General features: G+C 36.2%; 1 protein-coding gene across 23 annotated transcripts in view; it reads left to right on the forward strand.

Moving 5' to 3' along the window:
* The first annotated feature begins 726 nt into the window (after nt 1–726).
* The window catches only part of syd (JNK-interacting protein syd), a 138,637-nt gene continuing 125,795 nt past the window's right edge, over nt 727–13,568 (forward strand). For 21 of the 23 annotated variants that reach the window (XM_076183718.1, XM_076183719.1, XM_076183724.1 and 18 more), the window contains exons 1-4: nt 728–1,107; nt 5,659–5,745; nt 7,399–7,519; nt 7,751–7,943. In XM_076183718.1, coding sequence (XP_076039833.1) covers nt 889–1,107; nt 5,659–5,745; nt 7,399–7,519; nt 7,751–7,943 — 620 coding nt within the window. In that variant the 5' untranslated portion in view covers nt 728–888. Of the gene's footprint in view, nt 1,108–5,658; nt 5,746–7,398; nt 7,520–7,750; nt 7,944–13,568 lie in introns of all 23 variants that reach the window. The other 2 variants (XM_076183725.1, XM_076183742.1) reach the window with 2 other exon arrangements.

Genomic DNA, 13,568 nt, shown 5'->3' on the forward strand with positions numbered 1-13,568 from the left:
GAGAAACTCAGAACATTATAAATGCATGGTGATGTAGGTTATTATTTCTCCAGATAGGGTATAAGAAATAAAACTGAGCCTCGCATGTCCAATTAATCTTCTTAATTCTTTGGATCTGAAAATGATGTCCATCCTTTGTGCATTTGATTAAACAAAAACAGATGTACTTATGAATTATGTATTGGCTATGATTATGTTATGTGTAAAGACAACCGGACATATTAGTTTCTCTCCGCTAATACATGTAGTACGGTAATATAACACAGTGAAACAGGTATAGGCGTTTTAATATTCCGCAGGTTTTGTAGTCAGCAAGGGCAAACATGATGTAAACAATGAAGCAGACGATACTTTCCAAGTTGTAAAAGGTTGCTCCCTTTGAATGATTTAATGAAATGTCACAAAGTATACTATAAAAATTACAAACGGTATATATTGATTATAAGTCTAATACATAAAAAGCTGTTTTTGTTTGACTTATTTGCTATTTTTTATGTCGACTAAATATATAAAGTTGGTGAGAACAACGTTGAAAAATCAATAGTATTACATATACTTTTAAAAATATGTAAATAAAGTAGATTATTGGGTTGAATAAGAAATTTACCTTAATATAAATTGATATTTATAAAAACATAGGTCATTGAAAGGAGTATGTTGTTATGTTTACAAACTTTGAATATTCTTATGGATCAGTGAAAGTCAGGCATTATTGGAATCGAAGGTTTCAATGCTACGTCACTGTCTTATGGCAGCTGGTAGTCTATGTACGGAATTAGCAAGGTGACAAGTGTGGGAAGGAAAGAATTGAATCATAAGAAAAATATGCCATGGAGGAAATTGGCTTATAGTGTTTACGGTGATATAGTGGTGTAAAAGAAAGTCAAGATGGAGATGATGATGGAAGGTGAAACTGTTTATAATTCACATGACGACTCCCATATAGTTATGTCAGAGAAAGTGCAAAGTCTTGCTGGGAGTATATACCAAGAATTTGAACGAATGATGACACGATATGACGAAGATGTAGTTAAGGATCTTATGCCCCTAGTAGTAAATATTTTAGAATGCCTTGATCTCGCGTACACTGAAAACCAGGAGCACGAGGTAAGAGTCATGCTCAATGATTACAAAATTTCTTAGAATGTAGTCGTGGCCTCGGGAGGATTTTGGTTAATGGTTTTTGAGGGTGTATATCTTGACTCCACCGTTGAAATTATGATATGAGTGATTATTCATAGTGAAAAATGCGTCATTGTAATATGGAGATCATTATAGACCGGAATTAATGTCAGTCAGACAAATGTCCTTTTAAATTTTCATCCTTTGAGATTTAGATTTGCACTTATTAGGGTTTGATAATAACTAGTAATTAATTAGATTATAATTTTATTTCCTATTTCTAGCAAGCATGTTTATACAGTAGTATTATAGCATCACAACACAAAGGCATGATTGCTTCCAGAATCCAGTCGATCAAATCACAACCCTGTTCCTGGGTCTCTTGTTGGAGGTTCATAGTTGTCTGGCTACAGCTAACATGTTTGTACGCAGGTCACTTGGTCAAGAGTTCTTGTAAAATTTTCTGCTCTGATAGATTCTGTAGATTTTTCTGTCGTGAATTCAATGCAACGTGAGGTATCATGTTCCATATCTTTTGTTTGTGGGGTATTTGTTTCACAGGACACAGATATTCCCAAAATACCTTGAAAGTCTTGGACCTGTAAGCTCTGAAATAAAGTTAGTGATGGTGTGACAGTGTGGAAAAGTGAAGAAGGTCTGCCAAGGAAGGATACTTCATTCTCTGATGATAACCCAGAGAAAGTAAACAAGATAATTGGAAGAATGCTGGACACATAATGCTGATGTAAGATATCAGCATTCCCTAGAACTCATCATTAATATCACTCTCTTAGATCACCATGAAGCCAAGAAGCACCTTGTTCAGAACTTTATACCAAATATGGACCCAACCATATTAGGTCTCATACCAAAACTTGTTTTTTTCTATTACTTTTTTCCTTATGGTCCTTTTTTGTTTATGGTATAAAAGAAAATTGATAAGGAAAACATTAAAACTGGACATGCGGAGAACACGCTAATTTAGGATTTGAGTAACCAAAAGAAAAAATTATCTAAATGTGCTTATAACTCATAAGGCCCACAATAATCTATCTGTATGAAACTTGGTTTTGTCCAGTAGAGAATGCAGTTCAAAGAAATCTTATAGATTGTTAATCAGGAGGAGAGTTCATCTCAGGAATTTCCTGGGAGTGTTCAGACCACATATTATTAGACTCAGATTGTTAGAATATTGATCTGTCTGCAAACTACAATCCTGTAGATTCTATAATCTATATAATCTTTAGAACATCACACAATTTTAAATGTCACAGATTAAACATTCCATTACAAATAAGGGTTGGGTAAACATTTTGAAATGTTAAAAAAAAGTGCTACAGGGTCCAACAGAAAGTTTTGGAACTTGTCTGGAAATCTGCAGATCCACAGTGAATGGCTGTTGTTCATAAGCAGTTTCATAGATCTCTCTAAGGAGAGCAAAGGGGTTTGTCAGTGTTATAAGAATTTGGGATAGTTTCTTATTAGTGTAGTGGATTATAGTAGTAGTGGAGCAATCTGTTGTCAGAGCTCATTGTGTGAAAAGATGAAGGAAATACATTTGAAATTTATAGATCTTGGTCCAGAGACTATCACCAGCTAGCAGGGGTGAGTAGAAGAACAGTGCCTGTCAGCTGTGGGGTGAAGATTAACTGATGTCTATTTTGCTAGATCATCATTGTCAATTACCTATCATTGTTTAAGTGTAGGAATGCCATTATGCCACCAACTGGTAGAAGAAAAAAGGGAACAGTTTGGGTGGAGATGGCCTATTTCTGTTTGGCAGAAGAGATCACACAACTGACTGATCTCCCCAGAGGCTCCTTATTGAGATGGGGGTTGGGGGTCAACAATAGTGTGACAAACTACAATAAACTATCAAAGTGTTGGAAGAAAATCATTGTGGGAGGAAGTTCTTAACTTCCCATGTTGTAGGAAGGCTCAGCAAAGTGTTTGAGGTGAGAACAAAGGACTATCTGTACGTCTAGACAAAGAGTAGTTGAAAGTTCAGCTTCTAGTGAAGTCTTCTTTAGAAGTAGATGCAATGAGTAGTAAGAGCATAACATTTTGCTTATACTGTAAAGTGAAATGTTTTTTTGTGGAGATAGTGTATGGATAGTTGGGAAGATCAGTTCTGTGGCATTTGCTGTCATCATGGTGGTACCTGGCATCAAAGCCAATGGCAAACTTTTGATGTAAATGAAAGAACAATGTGATTTCTGTCCATCTGTAGCCAAGATTTGGCTTCAGTGCTTGCAATGAATTATAACTTAGAATCAAAACCCAGTGTGTGAACTTTTATCATTTAGAGAACAGTACACAGTTACAAAGTAATCACCTTCCATACAGTACACTGGCAAGAAAATAGGCCAGTAGAAATTAGGTATAGGATAGTTCTTATTAGATTTATTTGCCCATTCACCCACTTTGTTGTTGAATTAAGGTTGTCTTTATGCATTTGTATCTTGGAAAGATTTTTGGATGTTTTCAAGTTGATATTAGATAAGGTAATGCTGGCCAACTTCATTGTGCTGAGGGGTTATAGCTTTGAATGGTTTGAATAGAGATTGAACTTTTATGCAAATGACCATGGTACATATAAGGTTATATTAGTTTCTATGACCTTGTTTACTCTTGTTTTCCCTCTTCGATGGGTCTACTCATTAAGACTGAAAAATCAATCAATTTGTTGCCCCTGTTCTCTCTTTTAGGAGACTTGTAATCCATGGAAAACTAACCACTGGAATATGATTTATGTATTATGTGTTTTTGTGGAATAAAAGGTAACTTTGTTAGGTAATGCTGATAAATGATATCTCTAGAATTTCTTTGATTAATATCTGTACTTAACACAATAACAATTAGTGGTACAGTGCTACATACATTAGTTGGGTACGAGACTTATAATTGGAATAAAATTTTGTAGTAGTGATCTTACTTCCGGGTAGTTTTTATTTGTTATTGCCATCCAGAAAGCATTAAATCTTGTCCTTAGTTGTGGCAGAAGTGATATAATTGTTGCCTTGAATTTCACTGACTGGAAATCAGGGACTTCACAGGACCTGGCAGTGGTCATTGGTTCCTATTATTAATCCCTCTGAGAAGAAACATAGGACAGCTGTTTGTGTTGTATTAGTGTGGGACTGTTTATGTCATCAGTTTGTGGTAAAAGGAGGAGGAGAGGAACAATTGCTGATTATCTCCTGTGTTAAAAATTGGAGGTAATACTGTCAAAGTTGATAACAGATCTTTGACCTGGTCTGGAGATTGAGTGTCAGCCCTATGGGGATGCACCTCTAGGTGGAGGTAAGAATGCTGATGAGTTTTGGAAATGTGCAGCAGGATGATGATTATCTTTGACCTTCACATTGCATGACCACTGGTTGCAGGTCCGTCAATGGTCCCAGAAGGAAGTGTGATAAGATAAATTGTGGAGTACTTGAGAATTGTTGATTCAATACAAAACTTTCCTGATATGAGAAATGACAATATTGTTCCTTTTATCAGTCATTCCTCTTTTGCACTGTCACTAAAGTGGTATTTAAATTTCTCCACTCCTCCAGCATTGCTATGCAAAGTCTATCGGTGTGGCTCTTGTTTCTGAAACCATGAATCAGTAGTACTCCATAAAATTAAACTTAGACTGCATTAAACTTGTACAATCAGCACCCATTATGCCCCGTATGGTATTTTTGTTGTTGGTGTAGTTGTTGACAACAACAACCCTATATGGTCTGCAGGGGTTACAGTATAGTACTGTATGACCTAGGGTATTGATTAAGTTTCAGTACTCCATACAGGATCATGCCATACTGTAATGCACAATGTACCCTGAAGGGATTTGATACCAAATGTATTTGCAAGCACATAAATTTATTGTCTTTAGGTTCAACAGTGTGGTTTGTTGTATGGTATGACCCCATATTTTAGGGACTTCCATAGCATCCCTTTGAACTAGTCGTGCAGCATTCTTTTGTGAACATTTCCACTAGTGAAACTTCAAAAGACATGTCCTGGTACTTGATTGCCACAAGTTGACCTCAGGGCAGGATTAGGTCAAGTGCCAGGTCTCGTTGTATATCTTTAATTATTATTATTACATGTTTTTTCTTTTAATTGTCTTGTGTTGTCCACTTGAACATTCTTTATCTAGGTCAACTTAAGCTCTATTCAAAGCTCTGTGGGAATAAGGAAATGTGAATTCTTTGTGTTAGGGAGGGAGGTGTCTCCCTCTCTAAGGATAATTGTATCATGTACACCTTTGGTTTCCACTAGAAGTTTGTTACTGGGATAAATCAAAGTAGGTAGCTGATAATTGGTAGCCAGTGAAATTATGCCTTTGTCAGAGTGGTTTTGGTTGATGCACATATTTCTCTCAGTACTAGGTTCTTCATGAATTGCTATTAGTTCATTTATAAAGATGAGCATTGGCTAAGACTAAAGGACAAAACTTTGTTTTAATGTACTGAGTAACTGTTATTAAGGAATGTCAGCTTTCATTAAACATGTTTGTTAATTTTCTTGTATTTATATGAACAGGTTGAAGTTGAATTGTTACGAGAAGATAACGAACAACTCGTCACACAGTATGAAAGGGAAAAGCAGTTACGGAAAAGTTCAGAACAGGTAAGAAGGCTTTGCACCATCCTCTAGAGTTATATAAGTTTAATCTGCATCCACACTTTGTTGGGGTTTTACTAGGCACAATAAAAGAAATGTATAACAAGAACACACTTCAAAAGAATGGAAAGATGTTTTGGAAGGAAGTGGAAAGAATTGTGGTGGTGAGTTGGGTAGGGAGCAGAGGATAAAGGATATAGATATATAGATGTTGATGGAAGTGGAGGCTGTATATGTGGAAGAAGGATAGAGAGTGTTTCAGTGAATTGTTGAACAATTGAGGGGCTTTCATTGTGGCAGTGAGGGATGCCAGGAGAACGATGGGCTATATTGTAAGAGGAGATTCTAACTGCGTTGAAGGAGATGAAACTGATAGGGGGTTGGATGGTTGTCATGGAAATATCTAACAATGAGAGGAGGCATTAAAGTGGAATAGTTGGTGAGATTGTTTAATGTGTGTGAGGGAGGGAAGTGTGTCATTGGGTTGAAGGAGTGCATTTATAGTTCCATTATGTAAGGACAAAAGGGGCAAATGAATGGAGTAGTTTTAGAGCAGTGGATTTCATCCTTTTTCCCATTATGAACCCTGAGAGTCATCAGACCATCTGTACCCATACCCCCATTAACCTGACACAGAATATAGAAGGGTAATATATTAGGGCTACTCGTAATTAAATATACTCTACATTGGTACCGCGATGGATATGAGATGGTTCAAATTGTAATGGCTTTATTCATCAGTTGAGCATTAATATAAAAAACATTATATAGTGATACTACACATGCAGATTTAACCACTTCAATGTGAGTCAAATTCTTGCGCGCAGCATCAGCTGCCATATGTACACTACATCACACTACTTGCTTTATAGAATATAAAGTCACTGCTGTATTACTTGTTCTCTTTTACACTTAGTAATAATAAACACAGAAAACGTGATCAAACCAGTTCACAGAATCCAGTGGTAACTCGTGTTCAACTACAAATAAAAATATATATAATAAAGACACTGATGCATCCTTGTGTACCCACTCACACCTCATGATGTCTACATAGGCGTCATTGTACTGAAGTGGTTAAATGTTTAAGTAATCTTTCACAAGTGATTCAAATACCCCTATAAACTACCCCGCGATATCCGGGGAGTTTGTGAACCACAGGTGGAGAACCCATGTTGTAGAGGGATCAGTCTATAATACCTAGTGGCTAAGGTTTATGGGTAGGAGTTATTTAATAGGAGGTTTTTTGGCAAAGGGTAAGGATGTCTCGCTTTGCGTTTGTGCAAGGCAGAGTGGTGGCAGAGAGGGATGAGCCTTCATCAATGAGGATTGGAGGGGCAACAAATGGTAAAGAGACCTCATGGCATCTAAATGCCATTCATAGTGCAGTTTGTGTTTATTTGCATAATGAATTAATTTTGTGATGTATATGGGGTTTTTATCCCCATCTCATACCAATGGTAGGTATAACTTTAGGGGAATTCACTTCATTTTTTATTTGCTCAATCTTCTAATAGTTGGATAGCCAAAAGAATGCACATATCATGTAAATAGACAAATGTGTACTTTTAACTGTAGTAAAATGACTGTTTTTAGCAATAACAATAATCAATGCATTGTTAAAGTGTATTTTCTGCTGTTACCCTGTACCAATTACAGAAAGTTCTGGAGTTGGAGGACAATGTCGAGGAGGAGCACAAGCAGTACCAAGCCAAAGTAGAGAGTCTAGAGTCGATTGTTCGAATGTTTGAACTTAAAAACAAGAATGCATCAGACCATGGTGAGGAATTTCTTCTTTGATATCAGTGTGTTCCTATCTGCAGTATATATGCATGTTGATTTATTTGTTTATTCTATTTTTTTTATATTGTGAATTTGCATATCATGGCAGTTTTTGTCTTAAATGTTGAGAAAATGCTCTGATTTTAGGAAATTATTTTTTGATGTTTCATTGTGTATTTCATTATTTACTTTATGATTCAATATTAAAATATGACTGATATATTTACAGCCAATCGGATGGAGGACAAGGTTGATGAATTAAAGAAGGAGTATGCAAAACTGCATGAACGTTACACAGAACTCTTTAAAACACACATGGATTACATGGAACGTACCAAGATTCTTATGGGCACTGACCGTTTAGACCAAATGGGAAGTTCTCGGTCCAGAATACCTGGAATTAACCTTGGAAATCTCAACAGGTAAGACTTGCCAAAGTTATTGTCTATGGTTAGATACACGGAGGTTTTAGATATCAGATTGCGGTGACGATTCCATTTCATTAATATGTATGACTGTGCATGCATCAGAATGTACTTCTAGATACTTTATCCCTTTTTTTTATAATTGTTCATTGCTAATTCTACCTCGTGTCACAATGATTTCGTGTTGGTCTTCAGATGATTTATATAGGCTCAGTTGTTGAGGAGGATTTTTATTTTTATTTTTTTTATTGCTAATTCTACCTCATATCACAACTTTAGGTGATTTATGTAGGCTCAGTTGTAGAGGGAGAAAAAATCTAATTGTGTAATTGATGGTGATTAATTGAAATTTATGTCGTACCATAAAAACTCTTCTGGTAAACCCAGAAGATTTTAGGCAGGTGAAGGGAGGCACTGGATTATAAGGGCTGCTCTCATTGAAGTCTCTCTTCAATCTATGGTTTGCCCTGCAGCATTAACCAGAACAAAATCTAGACAGTGTACCATAATTTCTTAGAAGAGGCAAAAAGGGGTTTTGCTGAATGAAATTCTATCATGTAATACGGTATGTAATGTTATGTAATAACTTGTCTGTCTCCTGATACTAGTGATTGCCACTTATCAAAACTTTCCTAGCATATATGGTCACAGCGAAGCACTTAAATCTTATAGTGTCATTGGGTGCCTTCCCTTGTGACATTGGGTTTGTTTACTTTGTACAGGTGTCACTGTACATTGGAACAATAATTTGCTTTTGTTCCTATATGCAACTATAGAAAAGTATATAAGAATATTGTCATTTACGAAGAATGGAAGCCTGTCATTGATAATAACTGATGCCACAGTAGTTATATGTATGTATTTGTACCAAGTGGTTTTGGGTTCCCTTGTTATGAAGCAATGGGAGATAAACCAGCTCTAACTGTCTGGCTATACTGTGGAAGTGCTATGTCTTGCTGTATTGCCCTTGACCCAGGAAGTTTGACAGGGAACACACATGGCGTTTCATCCTTGAGGTGCTATGATAGGAGAGACAGTGAATGGGTTTTGGATGTGTGTAGGTTAGGTATTTGCTTTGACCTGGCTACACCCACTTATAATGGGGAAAAGAACTTTTGGTATGTGGGTGGGGGGTCACCATTAAGTGAAGTGGCCTTGCTCTGTCGCTTCTGACCAAGGGCAGTGGGTGGGGGACAGGGATGACCCTTCATTCACAAGTAGCAAAGATGAGAAAGAAAAAAAGGAATTGGATGGGAGTGGAATGGGTGAGAGTGGTAGCCTTTGACTTGGCTACCTCTCTTGTAAGGTGTTAGAAGCCCTTAATACATAGATATAGATAGACAGATATACCAATAATATGTGGAGTTGTAATGATGCATTGAATCAGCAGAGTTGTGGGAAAGACTTCCGGACTTCTTTATGAACTAGGAATATTCTAATGTGTTGTAGTTTGTTCTTCTTAATGGGTGCTGTGTATACATAACTGATAAGGCCTTCAATGTTTTTCATTGTGATGATGCTATGTACAGTACATTTAATGTTCTGGTAAATGCCTTATATTTTATCATCATCATCTGAGGGATGGGTGCCTGCCTGAAAGGTTAAAGTTGGTTTTGATTAGGCTCATTAGTTTGGGCCTGTGTCAGACCATTTTATTCAGCAGATGGATAACTGCCTATGATTGATGATTCGAGACTGAAGCTCACCTTAAATTTATTGTCATTGGTTGAAATGTGAGGCAAGTTTCATCAGTGATCTGTCAATTGTTAATTCACTTTTTTTGAGAAAGTATTACCTGAAGATGTTTTGTTTTACTTTTCAGTGATAGAGCAAAGTTTACCTTGTATACAAATGTTTTAATAATTTCTTTTTCTATTTTAGTTAGCATTATTATCTTAAGTTTGATTGTGGAATTTGATTATATTGGAGATATATGTAGTAATATTCAAGTTTATTGTGGACCATCTTCCCATCACATCTTCAGAATCAGTCAACACCCTCTCCTCTGTCTGTAGGTGTAACCCTGAGGGGCTGGCACTTTGTTTCTTGACTGGACCTAAGGTCTGTCAGTTTTGATTAATTCCCCCTCCCCCCACACACATGCATACCTTTTTAACATCAGGAGAGATGGCATCCCATGATTGCCTCCTGCCCCCCCCCCCCCCCACTCCCATTACTTCTTGTTAGCTGGTGATATAGAAACACACATTCTACCACAACATGGAAAACAGCCTGATGTTTCTTCAAGATCTATAGGGGGGCTCATACACTTTTGCTAGCTACTGATGGGCTGCAGGTCATTGATAAAATTGGGGTAACAGTTGTCATTATTAGATTCATTGTATGCCAACCACTTGTTCATGAGTGATGTATATTCACATAAATTGGGTCATCATAAATCTATACTACTTGGTGTTGATAAGTAATTGGTTGCAGTTTGCATATTTATAATTTCACTCCAAATTACACCTTTTGATATATGTATTATCTCACAAAGAGAGTTAGAATTGTGTCCATCTTCATATATAATTGATGCTGTTTTGAATTATAATATTCATTTTATTGGCTACATTATTTTTCTGTATTTAGTGACTTTCAAATTGAAAGTTGTTTATGAAATGCAAGAATTTAATTTTTTAAAGTATAGCTCCTAAATTGTATAATTTCATCATTCTTTTATGTAATTTGATCTTGAATTATTGAACAAAAATTTCAGGGAAACTTTGATTTGCTAATTTCTTCATTACTGTAGCTGTGCATTTTTTCTTCTATTCCTTGGTACATGATATCAGAAACATACATGATCTGAGTAGAAACAGATAAGACTATATAGTTTTAGTAATCTAGCTAGTTGTCTTCATTTCATTGAGAAACATCACTAGCGGATTAATATTCTTATCAGTATTTCTCTTCCTTGTCTTTGTTATCATATTACCCAAAATTTTTCATTTCACACTGATGCAACTTGCTTGGGAATATAATGGTAATGAGGTAAGGCTACATTTGATTTCCTCCTCCATTAAATTTGTCCATTTCTAAAAGTTTGTGTATAAGCTTGCAGTATCCATCCTCTACGTAGTATATTCACCAATCTGGTTTAATGTTGTTTAGCATGGTAATGTAGATGTTAGTAGTGTTGATATTCATATTTCATTATACTCTGCCTTGGTCACAGAAAAGGGTGACATTTTTTTGTAGTGAGTGAGTGTGGGTTTGTGTTTGTTTATCTACTTTTAATTTAAAAGTATTCATATTTGATTATACTTTGCCTTGGTCACATCAGAGGATGACATTTCTTGGTGTGAGTGGGTGAGTGAGTAAAAGCTTGTGTGTATTTACCTAATTGTTTATCTATAAACCAAAAGGTTTCTTTCTCCTTCCATTTTATCTTTGCTCCTTGTGGTTGAAGGGCCATCCTTATTTTTACTGACATCTCCTTAAAAAATCTGGTTAATATGTTTGTCAGGTGACAAATTCTTTGCATCCAACACCATCAGGTCTTTCTTTGTCACTCTTGTCATTATTTAATTTCCTTCATTGAACTTTTGCCTCTTTCCAATACTTTTGCACTTCTTAATTAATTTTCACACTTTAGTCCAATTCTAAATTCTATCTAGATCGTTTTGTAACAATTTGCAGTATTTTTCATCAGTTGTCCTCATGATCTTTGCATCATCTGCAAATAGATCAATGTAGTTTATTTTTTCCATGACATCATTTACATAGATCAAGAATATTATGGGTGTCCGTGTTGACCTTTATAAAACTTCACGAGTTACTTCTATCCACCTTGGCTTCCTGTCTTCCATGAGTGTTCCTGTTTATCAATCTTTCAGTAAGTTTCTCATCCATTCCAGGAAGCTTTCCTGAAACCCTCCAGTGTGTTCCAGTTTCTGTCTATGCATATCTTATCTATATATCTATATACCATTTGTATGGGACCTTGTCAAAGGTTTTGTCAAGGTATAGTTGCATAGAGCCCAATGGTTTGTCTCTCTTGTAGAAAATCCACTGCTCTTGAGTAAAAGCTTAGCAGATTTGAGATACGTAATCATTCATTTCAGATTAGTTGTCTGCCTAGACCTCTGCTAGCCATTAAATCCATCCATTTTTCACAATTCTCTTACACAGTTTAGCTATCATGCTGGTCATTGACATTCATCAGGAAATCAGGGGTTTCCTCTTTGCTTCCTCCTTTATAAATTTACATCATATTGGCCCTTTTCCAATCCTGAGGTATTACCTTCAAATGAATGCACAATTAGACTGTGAATCTTGTCTGGAAATTCTTCTTTGCATGTGTTTACCTTTCGAGTGCTACCAGTCTCCTCTTTTGCTCTTGCTTGTATCTTATACATTTAAGAAGCCAACTGATTGGGTTCTGGTTGGAATGTTCTACCCATACACACTTTAGTCTTTACTCTTTCCAGGAGAAAATTACTGCCTGAGGAATTCCAAGTCTCCTATGTTTAATCACCTTCTATGTCATACATGGGACATGGTAGTGGCATTTTTATCCCTCAACATGGGATCATATAAAAAAAAAAGGAGGCTGAGACTGAGGAGTGGTAAAAGATGGATTAAAGAAGAAAGTAGACTTGGGGGATGGCATTGTGGTACCCCCAAAAAAGTATTTACTGCATATGACCATGCAGCCATTACTCCAGTATGGAGAAATATAAATAGTCCCACACTTTGACACAGCACAGACAACAGTTCAGTGTGTCCTCTGAGAGATACATTGGAGGGCTTGTGGTCTGTGGGTTTCTAGTTAGCAAGACTCAAACAACAGACTATTATTGTTACATATGTGGAGAATAATAATAAAAAAAAAAGGACCACTCTTTCTTATACATTTTGGTACCTCTTTTCTTGCCATCTTACACACCTGTTTTTGCTCATTCTATGCATCAGCCATGCTGTCTTCGGACAACTTTTTGTTCTCACGTGTTCTTGTAAGATCCCAGCATGTAGAGCCAGTTCATTCTCATGCATCCCAGGTTTAAAGTTCAGAGACATAAATGCTCCTGGGTTTTTGGGTTTTGGGTGCAGAAAAACACCTCTTTGGATATATGTAGACATAAGCGCAACCTGATCGCCTCACTGCTCATTCTCAAAAGTGTAAACAGAACCTTAATACACACAAAACAGATAATTTCATAGAATTTCGTCCATGGATGATGTGTGGATCAACCTGGTGGCTTTGGCTAGATTCCTTGAGGCAGGTTAACAGATTGATTTAGAATTTGTAGATTAAAACATGGAAGCTTAGGAATCAAAATGTTTAAAGATAAAGTTCATTATTTAGAAATATAGCTATTTCAATGTGTTCCTTGCTAGACCCTGAGCATTTAAGACTTCAAAACAAACTGGTATGTAGCTTCAAATGAAAGAACAGTGAAGATGTTGCATTTGATTCATCTCATTAAAAACTTGAATAAATGTACTTGAGAACATTTTTATACACTTGTCTTATCTATACAGAGGCATTTTGATGTATTGTTGTGCATTTTTTGTATTCATGTGTAGTAATATGTATTTTTTTTTACTGTTCAAAAGATTTATCTGTAGAATCTATTTCATAGAAAGATCTACCAATGCTATTGCACTGGGGATTAAACT

The sequence above is a fragment of the Oratosquilla oratoria genome, chromosome 4, assembly GCF_046742065.1.
Source record: "Oratosquilla oratoria isolate Oo_2021 chromosome 4, ASM4674206v1, whole genome shotgun sequence".
Lineage (NCBI taxonomy): Eukaryota > Metazoa > Arthropoda > Malacostraca > Stomatopoda > Squillidae > Oratosquilla > Oratosquilla oratoria.